This window comes from Patagioenas fasciata, chromosome 13, assembly GCF_037038585.1.
Source record: "Patagioenas fasciata isolate bPatFas1 chromosome 13, bPatFas1.hap1, whole genome shotgun sequence".
In the NCBI taxonomy this organism is placed as follows: domain Eukaryota; kingdom Metazoa; phylum Chordata; class Aves; order Columbiformes; family Columbidae; genus Patagioenas; species Patagioenas fasciata.
Genome location: NC_092532.1, coordinates 14,639,594 through 14,654,085, shown reverse-complemented (window position 1 = coordinate 14,654,085; position 14,492 = coordinate 14,639,594). Strand labels below are relative to the sequence as shown.

General features: G+C 44.2%; 1 protein-coding gene across 1 annotated transcript in view; it reads right to left on the bottom strand.

Moving 5' to 3' along the window:
• The window catches only part of GLG1 (golgi glycoprotein 1), a 78,880-nt gene extending 68,170 nt beyond the window's left edge, over positions 1-10,710 (bottom strand). Inside the window, exon 1 of the mRNA XM_065848570.2 lies at positions 10,368-10,710. Within this exon, the coding sequence (XP_065704642.1) occupies positions 10,368-10,685 (318 nt within the window). The 5' untranslated portion in view covers positions 10,686-10,710. The remainder of the gene's footprint in view (positions 1-10,367) is intronic.
• Positions 10,711-14,492: the final 3,782 nt, after the last annotated feature.

The window sequence follows — 14,492 nt, the reverse complement described above, 5'->3', positions numbered from 1 at the left end:
CTCCCAACAGATCAGAGATCACTTGAAGATGGAAACAATATGCTGCCATATTATTTAAAGTTACTCATGATGTACAACACTAAGCTATAGAAAGGCTTTTGCCTTTTTCCATTTGTCCTAAGCCACTTCAGACACCAGACTCGATAATACAGCTGTGGTAAGCTAACAAGCAGCCAGTAAAGTGACTGGAGCACTGATTCTCACCTTCTCTTGTAGTTACACCACAAATCCAGGTTCAATACTCCTCCTAGTTGTACCCCAATACCACACAGCCTACCTGAGCTTTACAGTATTCCCAGAAAGGTTTTCAGAAAATGTCTTTTACGAGTATTCTAAGTTTAAGACACTGTGAAGCCTAGCGAGTAAATTAGACATTAGAAAACCACACTTACTAAATAATCTTTGAGGGCATCACAAAGTCATGATGGATTTCACTGGAATATCTCAAGGGAAGAAAGTATTTGAGGAAATTACTTCAGGAAGAGATGACATAAAAAGAGAGGCATTTAAAGTACATCAGTACTCTCCCTAGCAGAACAAGCTTAGACGATGGTTTTTGTACAACAGGAGGCTGGAAGAGTTCACAAATGCCTGGAGGAGGGGAAGGACACAAAACCCTGTTGTTTTTGGCTTGTTGTACACCTTTCCCCTCTGTGAAAGCCTCACCTGTGAGCTGCTCATCAAAAGGAAGCCAACTTAGCAGGTGAGGGAGGTTTGATGTGGACAAGCTCAAGACACACTGCTGAGCACCTGAGCTAGAATAAAATGCGTTATTCCAGGGAAGTCTGCTCTATCCACTGCTGCTACAGTAGATAGTCAGAGGTGAGACTATTATCAGTGATGGTTTGCTGTGTGTTCAGTGCCTGCTAAAGCACAGGTAAAGGGTCATGAAGCAAAAATACAAAACACAACAAGGCTTTGCTTGTGTTCTGCAAGGAACATCCCTCCTACAACTATTATTTTGCACATGTACTTCTAATTAAGGTTATTAAAACAATAGCATTAGAATGAGCATACACCTTTCGAGCTGCGATCCAGCTGATGGAAAAGCATGTTCCCCAGTACCACACCTTCCCAGATGATGTTGTTAGCTCTTATCATTGGGATTCCTAGAGACAGGACAAGCATTCACCACGAGAGTCCATTCCAGCACTCAGTTTAATAAAAATGCAGGGAAGACTTAAACCACAAACTGGTGTTTCAGCATTAAAAAATAACATTGCTTCGTGTGACTAATCAGAAACAAACTAAGGGAAGACGGCTGCTGACTGCTACCTGGAAGCCTTCAGTTAAAAAATAAGCAATGTTACTACATTCAAAAGATCTTTGACCTCTGCTGCAGACAGTGACTCAAACAGCTCTGTTTTTTCAGCAGCGCCCGCTGTTAAGTGTTTTCTAACCTGTACTTCCCTTCAATGGTATCCCATTGAATCCCTGCCTGAAAAGCAGTTGCAGAAAATTCACCTCACTATTTGAAGCAGAAAAAATGGATCGTTCCGGTTGCCATAAGAAATCTTCCATTCAAACCAGGCTTTACAGCATACCAAGTTTCTCCAGTTCCACGCTGACTAAAAAGACTCTCCTGTGTGTTGTTCTACACTCCCCATTAAGAACGCAGTTCCAGTTGCCAACTAGAATGTGCAACTCAAAGACTTTTCCACACTTTAATGACACTAGGTGCAACATATATATGTTACTGAAAAGCAGGCTGAACCTTCGGTCTGAAGACTGGCTGCAGGAAAGGCGGCATCAGCACACGTGTTGCTTACACAGAGTCAACTCCACACACTTCAGTGAGATAAGACACATGTCACTGTGAGTTTGAATAGCTGGGCTATGGCGAGAGACCCAGTAACACCCATGTCTCAAGTACCAAAGCACCAAAAATACAGTGCTCATAGATAGCATCAGTTCAAAAGCAATAAACAATCAAAAAGCAGCAAGGTCACCACAGTGTCACACATGAATAGCAACATAAAATGCTTGACAAATAAAACTGGTTCAACAGTTCTCTCCACCTGCATTTACTCAGGACCTTGTATCAGATTTCGACTAGCCTGTCTGAATTCAACAGTAAGAGGGCCACATTAATGTAATTTGTTTAAATCACCATGAACATCATTAAAGAACTGCACTCATAATTTATGTTGTAAATTATGACAGCTGTGGTGTTGCAGTGATTTTACTTGAAGATTGTTAGATTTTCTGATTTTCTGACATATGTGGATAGGCCACACAGACACCAAAGCAGCAACAAATTAATATGATAATGAATGAGATTACTGTAAGCTTCTTCCAGATGTTATTTCAACTCAGCTGAGAACAGTGTAACAAAAGTTGACTCAGATGAAATCAAGCCTGGACTGTTATAGAAAGTCTACAAGCCAAGCAGGTTGGGTTTGGTTTTTTGTTTGAGGTTTTGTGTTTGTTTTTTGTGTGTGTGTGTGTCTGGTTTTTTGTTTGTTGGGGTTTTTTTTTGTTTTTGTTTTTTAATTCTATCAAAACTTTCTGTAGGACAGTTACTTCAACACTTCAAAGAATGCATGGTCTGCCAAGTTTGTTTTGCAGTTCATTTGGTGGAACATATTTTACCCTGCACTAACAGGACATGTTAGAAAAGAAAGTCCCAATTAACAAGGTACTGAGCATGATGAGCACTGGTGAGCCTCTTATTAAGATTCAAGAGATCTATACAGCAAACTTGCCACCAGATTAAAACAGGCATTATGATTTGAACAAAAGGCAGCACATTTGCCTGAATGATTTTGCACAGCTGGGCTGCAGCAGCTATTTGTTATTAACCTACCCTGTTACATGTAAGTTCTTAATTATATCAACATAACCAGCTGCATTCTCTAGAAGAGACTCAAAACTCCAGAGAATCAAATAAGGCAACTAGAAGTTTTTCACAGAAGAGCCCAGTTCTACCATTAACTTCAAAAGAGTAAAATACTCCAGGCATGTAGAGAAATCACAAATACTTATTACATTAAATATTACCTTTTTGTCACTGCAGCAGTTCTTATGCACTGTTTCAGAAAAGATGCAATTAACAACAAATGCAGCAAATTAACATTTGTGTTCTGCATGACTTATGTTTGTTTGCCCCTATATTGTAACCTGGCAAAAGAAGCATTAGATATGTACCTTTAGTCTTAAGCCACAGCACTGACAATAGCAAAGACGTCAAATGTACAGTTTGAGTTAAGGCAAAATTTCAGACATCAAAACCCAAGTAATATCCTCTAATACAAACGTATGAAATCTAAGCTCACAGAGCTGAAAGAACTACAAGATACACTAATCCAAAGGAGAAAATAAAAACGACAGCATTGAAACAACAGACTCCTCTCTAAGTACTGAAGGAAATTCCTCAGGTCTGAAGTGCAAACACTGAGACACCAGTGTGCCAGGAGACAGTTTGTATAAATGCCACTCCTGCTCAGGAGTGGAACAGTTTGGGTTTTCATCTACTGTCTTCATCAAGCAAGGCTGCAATTATGTTTGGCACCTGGGGAAGGGAGGATCTCTGTTCCTCACCTAACACACTGCTATGGATACAGATAAACTGAACAACCAGAAAATGAAACTATCGCATGACAACAAGAAATGACCAGGTAACAGAAATGAATTTTTTAGTGCCATAGCAATCAACTTCACAGATCTTAAAACTAAATCAGTCAAAAGATAAAAAGAGCTATTTGGACACAATATTTCAAATAAAGAGCAATTATCTAAACATTTCATTCATCCAATTCTTTTGGATTTATTATTAGGAAGAATAACTGCAAAGCTTTTTCAAAAGTAAGCATACATTTTCCAAAGACCAAAGCTAGAGTCCACAGAGAAAGTGGTGCTCACATGCATGAAAGCTACACTGTAACATCCAGACATTATACTAGAGAATAAAGACTGAACATAATTTGCCTAATCTTTCCTCAAATCATTCCGTTCCAACCATGACAATCCAGAGTAGCACCAGAGCTGGAGAGATCTCCTTTCCTTCAGTATAAGGAGCAGATGCAAGTGGGGAAAACACAATCTAGCGGTACCTGTCTCTGCTGTCACGCAGACTGAGTCTCTGCTTTTCAAAACAGTCACATGTTTGGCTCAGTAAATCACCTCCCCAGAACCAGACCTGTGCACAACACAGCTTTCTCTGTTCATCCTGAGCCAAGCTCAGCCTGGGCAGCCTGCATCAAACTTCACTTGGCCCCTTGTATTTCCGATGCTTTTCTCCTTGGTATTCTGAGTCACAGCAGGCCAGCAGCGCCAGTTCGCCAGAGGAAACAGACTTGTAACATAATCCCTTTTATTAAACCAAACAGCACAGGCCCAACTTATGCATAACCAGCTACCACAAGTATCAGCATGCCAAGAACAGCACAAAACTAAAAAAGAACAAACCCTCGCCCCACAAAAATAACACTCTCTGATAAGAAGTTCAATGGCTGTTAAGATCACTAAGGATATGGAGAACAAAGAACCTGTGCTTAAAGCTCTGTTCACAAGACATTAAGCCCAAGACCTAGCAGGAGAGAGACCATCTCGCCCTCTAGTCAGCTCACACAAGGCTTTAGGAAGACAAAAAAGGGTACTTGTAAATAGTACTACATCCTAAGACAAAGCCAGAGGCTGATGCCAAAGTAAATAACCTACACACATATCAGATTTAAGTGTATTTAGAATTTTACTTTAAGACAACTACAAAAGTCAGGATGAAATTTGGCTTACGCTGTCTGAATACAAAGAAAAACAAGAACTTCAGAATAAAAATGTGACTAATCTCAGTTAAGAAGCCAAGCCTCAGGAGAAAAAGCTTCAGCCTTGTCTCCATCATTTGCATTTGTTGGTGCTTATACGGGTTTTTCCAAATCTTAATCTTCTCAGTCGCTGCCTCCTAGGTCCAGCCATTCCCTTTCATTGGCTTGGGTGGCTCCATCTCCCATTTTATTAATCTTGGAAACAGGAAGGACCAGTCTTGACCATTCAAATTAACATGCATCTGCCTCAAACTGTAAATTCATCATTACATTCTGTTTCAGACGCAATGGCACCTGGAGATTCATAACACAGATGCAGAGCCTCCAATTCACACAGAGTCTAGCATCCAGTTACAGCCCAATAATTAACTCAATCTCTTAAAACTGCAGCACATTTTTACTTTAAGTTAGCTCAACTTCAACTATAGGTAAGAATTCTCCTTTTCTTTTTTTTTTTTTTTTTATTCCTTAAGGATGTAAGAGTTCCTTAACTCCTTTGCCCTATACAGATGGCTTTGACTCCTCACCAAGTCAATATCCCTTAGAAAAAAAGGAGGGTGTAAGCAAAGCCTTTGGCAAGGCTTAAGGTACATTTTCCAGGTTTCTGATCGTTGCATTTAAAAAAAATCCCTCTGCATGTTGATGTCTGAACCTGATGATAATGCTGTAGGCACTGTAAGAGCATCACTAGAATACTAACTGCCTACTCCATGGCAAGAGTGACAATTAGAGAACCAGAACAGCCTCCACCCCAAACTACATACTTACTACCCTGAGAAATGCGTTGGGCTGTTCGCATTCAAAAGAGCTTGCCTGAAAGCCGAGTGCCTGGAGGTTTCATGTGACAAAAACAAAACATAAGCACTGAAGGAGTTGGTCAACTTACAAATAGTGATGACACTTTACTATTTCCTAAAAACTAGCCCACTCCTGTGCTATGTTTAATCCACAGAACTCAATTACTTACAGCTCTGGACAGCCATTTGCTGCCACACCCCAGACATCTCAAAAAAGGTACTTTAAATGCCAGGCTCCACTTGTGCATGGAAAACTGTGAGAGACGGAAATAACACAGAGGAGCTGCTCAAACATGAGATAATGTCACATGTTAAGTCAAAACAAAACCTTCGCCCTTCAACTCAATAAATTGCAGAGATAAAAATGGAAAAAAATAAAATAAATCGAGCTACTGTGACAGATCACACTTATGCACCTCAGTGCAACCAAAAACTCCAGGGAGGCCTGCATAGGTCCAATTCCTGTATCAACAAAGTAGAAAAATTAGAGAACAAATACAGGGACTGAGCGCATCCGACCTCTCCTGCAAGTACAGCATTACCAAAAGAGACGAAGACTCCAAGCATTCATTACTGTCTGGATTCTCTTTTCCACCTCTATGTTTAAAACATGGGTAATTTCACTGGCACTATTTTATCAGACCACTTAGGGAGCTCAGGTACAAACAGGGCGAGGAAAAAAACATTTATATGGAAGAAACATGCCAGTTCCAAACCTGCCAAATGTGACAAGCTTCCTAGTCTGTAAGTCACAACAAATGAATTTCTTGGCCTTTTACAGTGACTACGCATCTGGGAAAAAAAAAATACTATTCTTAAAATACACAGCTTATAAGATTAACTTGTTTTGTTCCTAACCCAATCCTCAACATTAAGAGAGTCTTACTCTTCCCAGGGAGCAGAGCATTCAGGCTCAATTATACTGTTACTGCCATAGAGGTGCTACCAAAGAAACAGAACCATTCAGGGTGAAGAAAATAGCAGGAGGCCAAAACTTCGATCTCTAATTCCAACCTAACCATGATCGTTTGATCTTAGAAAAATTATTTAGCCTTCTGCAGCATTAACTTTATATAATGGATACAATTTTTTAAATATTACATAATCTTTACAAGCACAATACAAGCGAAGTTTAACAATTACGACATCGAGTTAATTCATGGATTAATCAGACCTAACATTTGTTTTAACAGCAAAATTATGCTTCACTAATAAGCCAGCTAACAGAGCTACACTGGTTAAGGTATTTTCATACCTGCTAATGTTCCCTACCTCAAATTCAACAACTCAGTCATGCTTTAAATGCAAATCATCATTAATCATGCAAAATTTTTACCTAGTGAACCTATTAATACTTCATGGATTTATTTATACTATAACCACCATGAAAATGAGTTTAATAGGGAGTCCATATAAAAGGGCTTACAGGTTGCAGTCTCTGCTGAGTGAAATGCAAACTTTGAAGTCTCTAGAAACAGGCTAGAAACCAGAATATTTTCATTAAAAAAAAAAAACAACCCACAACTCTAAAACACATTTTTGAAAAACAGAAGCAAACACCACTCCATTCTACTCTTTTTATATCTTGGCATGAAGTTATTTGGGTAACAATTAAAGAGTTTATGACAAAATTTAAGTCCCTCAAAACAGCAACGTATCCAGTGCAGAAATGATTTTAACTAGAATGAAACTAATTCACCTGGAAAACACACCAAAACATGCCTTTCATTCTATTTTCTGATATAGTCAAAGATGTTGAAGCTGACTACCTCTAACTCCTATCTCTTCCAATTACGGAGCATCATTCCCGTTCCCCTACTACGAAAGGAAAGCAGAAAAGCACAATAGTCTCTTGATTTCTATCCTTCAAACGGTTCAACAACCTGAAATGCAGCAGAGTTTTGCACCTGCAGAAGCCAACTCTGCATTATGTCAATCAAGAACTTCACTGACTTCGTGGAAAATCAGTGGTAAAGTATTTGATATCATTCTGGGGGCCTGATTTTTCTAAAAAAGAGTTCTAAAAATATGCAGTATTTAAATATCTGTGTTGATAATACTTCAAATTGACAGTCTACAAGTAACCCTCAGAAGCAAAACTTTAAAATTTATGAATCTGGGTTTTAAGGGGGGGTGTGAATTGGTAGATTTTGGTTGGTTGGGGTTTTCATTTTTTTTTTTTCTTTAAGTGTTTTATTTTGTTTCAAGCTATTCTTTGCTGAGTATTTGTGTTAAACAGCTTTTCTCAACATTTCTAGGCTCCTGTATCAGTCAACCACAGACTCGGTACTCCTGTTTCTTTAGATTCAGGAGAACTACCTGCAAAAGCAATGAAAGACTTAAAGACTTCCATGGTAACAAAACAGCAGATACTGAAATAATGTGGTCACATTGCCTAACCAAACAGGCACATCTTTGCTTTTCTCTATGCTTTATGGACTCAAAAGGGAGGTCTCAAGTAGTTGTTTCCCCTGGTTATTCTAATTGAAAAGTGTCCTAGCTTTTCTGTGTCACATTAAAAAGAAAAATCAATGGACAATCTTAACAGTAATGTTCTCAGTTTCAAACTGAAAGTTTCTCTGCTTTAGAGTAGTATTTCTTATGAGAAGAGTAAAATAATCTTAAACACCTATGGAAAAAACTCTGCTTCTGCAGCCTAACTGCATCTAAAAATCTTATCTGGTACTTGTAGTAAAGCAATGTCCAAATACTGTCCTTACCGATGCTATCACACACACAGCAACTCCCCCAAATCTTTCATTTACTGTAGCCCGATTTTTTTTTTTAAATGGACTCCTATGACTTAGGCTAGTTCCCCACCCATTTGACAATGTAATTGCCACTTTTCCGGTATTGTCCAAACAAGCTGTCAGATGCTCTAGGATCAAAATTAGAAGTTATATATCAACAACACTAGCAGTAAATATGCCACTTATTTCCTCTGCTGCCACCTCCAATGCAAAGGTAACATCTGAGACAACATCTGACCCTTTCCCTACCACCTGATGTGCCACTTCATGTTTACAATTCATGACTTTTACTTACAGTCTAAATATCAAGAGTTAAAAAGCAGGAATACACACAAGTCAATTATTTTAATTCATTTCTCAGAGCAGCACTCTGGGAAGTCACTTTTACATGAGGATCCAGCCCATCACATCTGCGTTACAGCACAAGAACTGTTGAGCCAAAGACCAGCTGACAGTCCTCTTTACAGGCTGACAGACAAATAAGGACAAGGCACCTTCTGAGAGAAAACTCAATCCAAAACAACCCGAAGATGCCCCACCAATGCCTGGGATGTCACCCAGGAGAAGATTCACCTTTAGCACAGGATATCAAACAGCACTACAGTTAGACAAGACCAACAGCCAGCAAGCTACTGACAACAAAACTGGCTTTGAAAGGGGAAAAGGTACATCATAGAAAACCACAAGCAAGACATATCATTCAAAAGAGAGTGGAGTTTTCATAAGATATGCAGAACCAACTTCAGGGCTTGTACTTGCTGAAAATAAGGTGTGATGCGATGTATCCCTTCATATTTTGCTTCTCCCTGCACACCCATGTCCTAGCCCTGCACTCACCCCCCTCCCAGTAAAACAATAAAACTATTGCAGTAGAAAGCTGATAAACCAGATAATAAAAAGGTTCACTTTGCTAAAATGGCAGAAAACCAATAAGCACTGGAACTATGAAAAGGGAGGGGCCACACGACTGGAAAGAAAGGAACAACAAGAGCTCGCCTTCTTGGCAGGTTTGTAGCTTCTGAGCCACCTTCAGCCACAACTAAGCTACCTCTCCAAAATTTAAACATAAAGTTAGATTAAAAAAACTAAATTAATTTTGGATTTTAAGCCAGGAAGTAATCAGTGACACTTACTGGTCCAAGACTCCCCTTGATGAGAGTAACCATTAAGTCACTGCCATCTGCTGTCTCTGCAATAGCGGATGAGAAATGAGCACAGGGTTTTCCTGATTTTATTTCCACTTGATAAAACAACATGAAAACTGACCCAGCCTGACACTCCTGGACTTCACAGCAGAGAAGGCAAGAACTAAACAGACCTCAACACCAAAAACACTTCCCCCTTCTTCAAACTGAGCAAGAAACATCAAGAAATGAATGAAAAGATCAAGCTAGAAAACACTCTGAGGTGGCACCTCAGTTTTTTCTTGAGCTAGACTTAAACCACTCACAACAGATGCTTGAGAACAGCAGATTGCCCAGCCAACCCTCCTAACATAAACTAAACCAGGTCTAAAGATTATGTATCTAGTTTGATAAAAGCAAGCACTGGAAACCAACCACCTCTGCAGTTGAGCTCTATGCAAAGGTAAGACTCTGAGTTTGAAAGATTAAAGACTTCTCAGGTCGCTGATGCTACCAGCAAAGCAGCCTTCCTCAGAAGTAATGACCATATCATGCACCAAAGCCCAAACAAAGCCACCCCACCGAGAGCTCTCCCTCCCCGGAGGGCGATGCGAGGGGTGGCAGCTCAGAGTCCGAGGTGCAAACAGGGGGTGTCGGCAGGAAAAGCGGCTCTTCTCCCGGGGCCCCGCCCGCCCCGTCCCCCTCACCCCGAGCTCCACAGCGGCGGGGGCGCAGCGCGGGAAGCGCGGCCGGCGCCGGCCTGCACACTAACCGCGCTTTTAGAAGCAAAAATCGTGAGGTAAACAAGGAGCGGCGGCCCGGGCCGCGCTCGCTGCCCCGAGAAGCGCGGGGCCGAGGGGCGCGGGCGGCGCGGGGCCCCGCTCTTTGTTCGCCGCTGGGTAGGCCCGGCCCGGCGGGGCGCCCGCTCCTCACCTCACGGACGTCCTGCAGGCACTCGAGAACGGCGAGGTTGTTGGCCCAGCTGTGCTTGGAGCAGAGCCGCACCACGTCCTCCCGGCACACCGCCTCCTCCGACAGCTTCCACCCGCTGCCCGAACCGCCGCCGCCGCGGGGAACCCGCGGGCCCGCCGCGCCCGGCCCAACTGCCTGCTGCCCCCCTAAGCCCAGACTGGCGCCACCGGCGGGGCCCGCCGGAGGAGGACCCCCCGCCGCCGGCCGCGCCGCCAGCGCCAGGAGCAGAAGGAGCGCCGGGCCCGGACAGCGGCTCCGGACACGTCCGCACGGCGCCATCTTGAATCCGCCACCTCCGGCGCGACCGCCCGCCCACCCAGCGGCACGCACGACGTATGCAAATCTGCGCTCCGGTGATGTCACCGCCCCGCGCCCCCTCGCTGGCCACGCCCCTTAGGGGAGGGGGCGTGGTTTGCTCCGTTCCCGCCTCCAGCGCGTGCGCTGTGGCCCCGCCCTGCCTGTCGTCGCCTCATAAGACTGAGGCGCCATTAAAACCCACGGAGCCATCACAGCCCTGCAGTGGTGGGGCACAACCTGTCAGTCACTCAGGGTGGCACTTACCGAACTGCTGGGCCAGCACTAGTAGCAGAGGACTGAAGGAGCTGTGCCCTGGGACATGCTCAGCCTGGCTCTGTGCCTCCCTAGGTATCCAGAAACTGTGGCCAGTTTTTGCCCTGTTTGCCCTAAATCTCTCATTTCCTATTCGTGAAATGGAGCTTGTGGTGCTGGACTCCTCAAAGGGGCATTGGGGCGAGTCACTAAAAGCCTGAGAAGCTCTTGGCTGCCCTGGTGATGGGAGATATAGGAAAACCTATGAGGAAACAGTGGCCAGAGCAGGGGTTGCTGTTTGGGGGCCGGGATTTGGCCCGTTGTGCTCAGCTGTAGCTCTGGGCTGTCTGCATGGGCATGGAGAGAGGGGCCAGTCCTGTAAGAGAGATCTTGTCCCCACAACAGGATCTGCTACAGCTGATTCCATTGTACACGGGCTATCCAAGCTCCTCCTAGGGCACCGAGGGGGAGCCGGATGTTGAGTTTGGTGACAGATCATGTAAAAGTGGGGTCTGCAACTGCACAGCCTCCACTGGAACAGTGTTTGGGTGACAGCGTGAGCCCTCCACCCTGGCAGCCAGACTTCTGAATTTCACAGTAAAATCACTGGCTGTGTGGGTGCTGGGTCAGTGGCAGTGGTGGGACACCGTGAGCAAGCTCGAGCCCACCTAGTCCAGGTGGAGACAAGGGCAGGAGAGGGGTCAGCTGGCAAAGTCCCCGCACTTCTTGCATTTGAGTGTCACACTGGGACACAGCGCTTGGCGAAGTCGCTTTGTGCTGGCACCCAGGGGCCACACAGCTGGGAACACTTAAGAACAAAAGCCAGCGAAATCCAGCCTGCGCTTGGCAGCCCATTTGGCTTGGTGGAAGTTATTTGAAGAGCTCGCCCAGTGCAAGAGCTGGCTCTGCTCATCCATCCATCACAGGACGAGGATGGAAGGGAGCAGCAGAGCGGGGCTGCAAGTCCCTTCTTCCCACACCCTTGGGAGCTCTCCTGAGACTCATTTTTTGACAAGCAGCCCACATCCTTCTGTCAAGCATCCTGTGCTCAAGGGAAACCTCCCAACCTTGGATTTTATCATCCTGTGGCATCCGCCATTAAATAAGCATTTCACAAAAAGAGCCAGACGCTCACCCTGCATCAAGTTAAACAAGGAAGAGGTATTTCTTTGCCCATAGCAACATCTTTCCTGTGCAATAACCCCAGCAACTCATGGCAACTGTGGCCTCTCCTCCCTTGGCGCAGGCTTGGTGGAAATTCCCTTATTGCCACATTTTAAGTGTTTTACCAGGAAGGCTCTTTACCAGGAAGGCTCTCAGACCCTGGGTGCTGCATTAAGTGCTTGCAGTTGTCTGCTTTTGTAGCAGGCGGCACATTTTAGTCTCACCATTTCAAGCAATAAAATGCATTTATGTAGCCCCAGCTCTGCAGGCCGAGGGAGGAGTGAGCTGAGCTGCTGGGACGTCCTTGCTCCTTCTTGCAGCATCCTCGCCCTCAATCTCTCTGCTTCAGGGAGAAGAAAAGCTCTTCCTCAGTCCAGGCAGAGGAGCTGCTCCAGTTTTTAATTGGTTGCAGACCACTTGGCTCCCATGTGGCCACAGGCACTGCTCTGAATCTCAGCACAGCCCTGAGGCAGCGCTCTGAGGCCCTCTCCCTTGCATGCAGACTGGCTCAGCTGCCCCACTCCAATGTTATGGGTCCCCCAAAATTCAGCGCTGCCTTTCCCAACTGATGAGCATCTCCACCAACAAATGCTGTTGCAGAGAATCTAGTCCAGTGCTTCATTACCATTGCCATTCAGCGCTTTTTCTTGATGGCTAAGGCAGCAACACTAGCCTGGAGTTTGGTGTTTTATTTGCACAACATGCACAAGTTCAGCCCCACTTTGTTAAAGTTTCTCTCATAGGTCAGAGTCCTACAGCACCATTGCTCATTCATGTTGGGAAATAACCACAGGGCTGCAGCAGTATTTAGCTTCCAAGGAAGCTGTGGACAAACAGGAGACTACATTCCAGCTAGAACTTTGTTAGTGTCAAGTGCAAGGGGAATGTGATGTCTCTTACACGCAACTCTTCATCCAGCCTGATGTGACATTTATGTTTTTCACAGAAGAGCCATGCTGTTGACGCATCTTTTCTTCATGAAGCATCAGAAGCCCCAGGTCATACCCGCAGAGCCTGTTGCTCTGCCAGTACTTATGTAGCTCTGTGTTACAGTTAGCACCTACCTTTACAAAAAAAAAAAAAAAGGGCAATTTTTGCAACCCTTCCTCCAACCTGCCACAATTCTTTACCAATCCTGCTTTTGCCTTCCCAAGCACACAGAGTTGCTCCCAGCATGACGCTATCAGAAGTGCGGGGGCTCACTCCCCCTTCTACCCCTTCCGACACTAGTGCGAGCTCCAAATTGGACTTAATGTGAGACTAAACCCCCCCCGGATCCTCAAATTAATTACACTTCACTTGGTGGGATAATCACTGAATACGACGCAATTTTTCAAGGCATTTTTTCTCTTAACCAGCACAGGCTGGACGTTGCCTTTCACCTCCTACATTTGTCCCAAGGATTAGATGAGAAGTCTAAGGCATAGTTGCCCATTTTTTTTTTTTTTTGCTACTTAGAGGCACTATTTGGCAAGAGGTGGGATAGGAGCAACATGCCACATGTGTTCTCAAGTGCTGCTGCTGAGGCTCCAAGACTGTATCAGTGAACTCCCCTGTACCAGAGCACAGGTTTCCTACAGGCACCCACCCTGCAGCACCCAGCACTGCATCATGCCAGGGCACCTGCAGCTCTGACACAGCCCATCTTCTTTAGCAAAGAGAAGTACCATGAACACAAGGCATTTCTGCCTCTCAACAGCATCTCTAAATATCTTTAACTATCACAAATACAAATAAATGATGATAAATATTGTTATCTTGAGTGATGAACACTGTTCACACCAACACGGTTGACTTTGCAGGCCGAGAGCGCTCGCAGGGAACAGCAGCAGCTCAGCGGAGGGTCAATCCTGCTGCCAAGGTGCTGTGACTGCTCTGCTTGATTTTGCAGGCAACTCTGCAACATTTAGGGACGCAGCTGGACTCACAGGGTGTTTGAGCTCTCAACTAATTCACATGTTAGTTGGGAAAAGCCTTTACTGCAGATTTGCTACTAAAAAGTTGAAAGTGCATCCTAGCAGGGGAGACCTTGCCCCTTTCTCCCTCCCTGTCTTGGCAGGCAAATCTGTTCTTTCACATTTACTAGTTCTGGTATGTGATGCAAATCAAACCCAATAGAAAACTAGTTTTTCCTTGCTTGTTCCTGTGTTTCCCCCCTCTCCTCTTCCTTCTCCCTGAACACCTTTTCCTCATACTCTCTCCTTCATAAACCAGCAGAAAGCCAGGTCTGCTAAGGCATTTACTGCCTTGATAGAAAACCTGCTCATCTACATTAGCAGAAATATCTTGCCATCTCTCCTTGCAAATCAAAAAAGAGAACTAAGTGAAATCCTACAGGGAGGCTCTGGCTACCTCAGCATAAGAAAGTTCAGC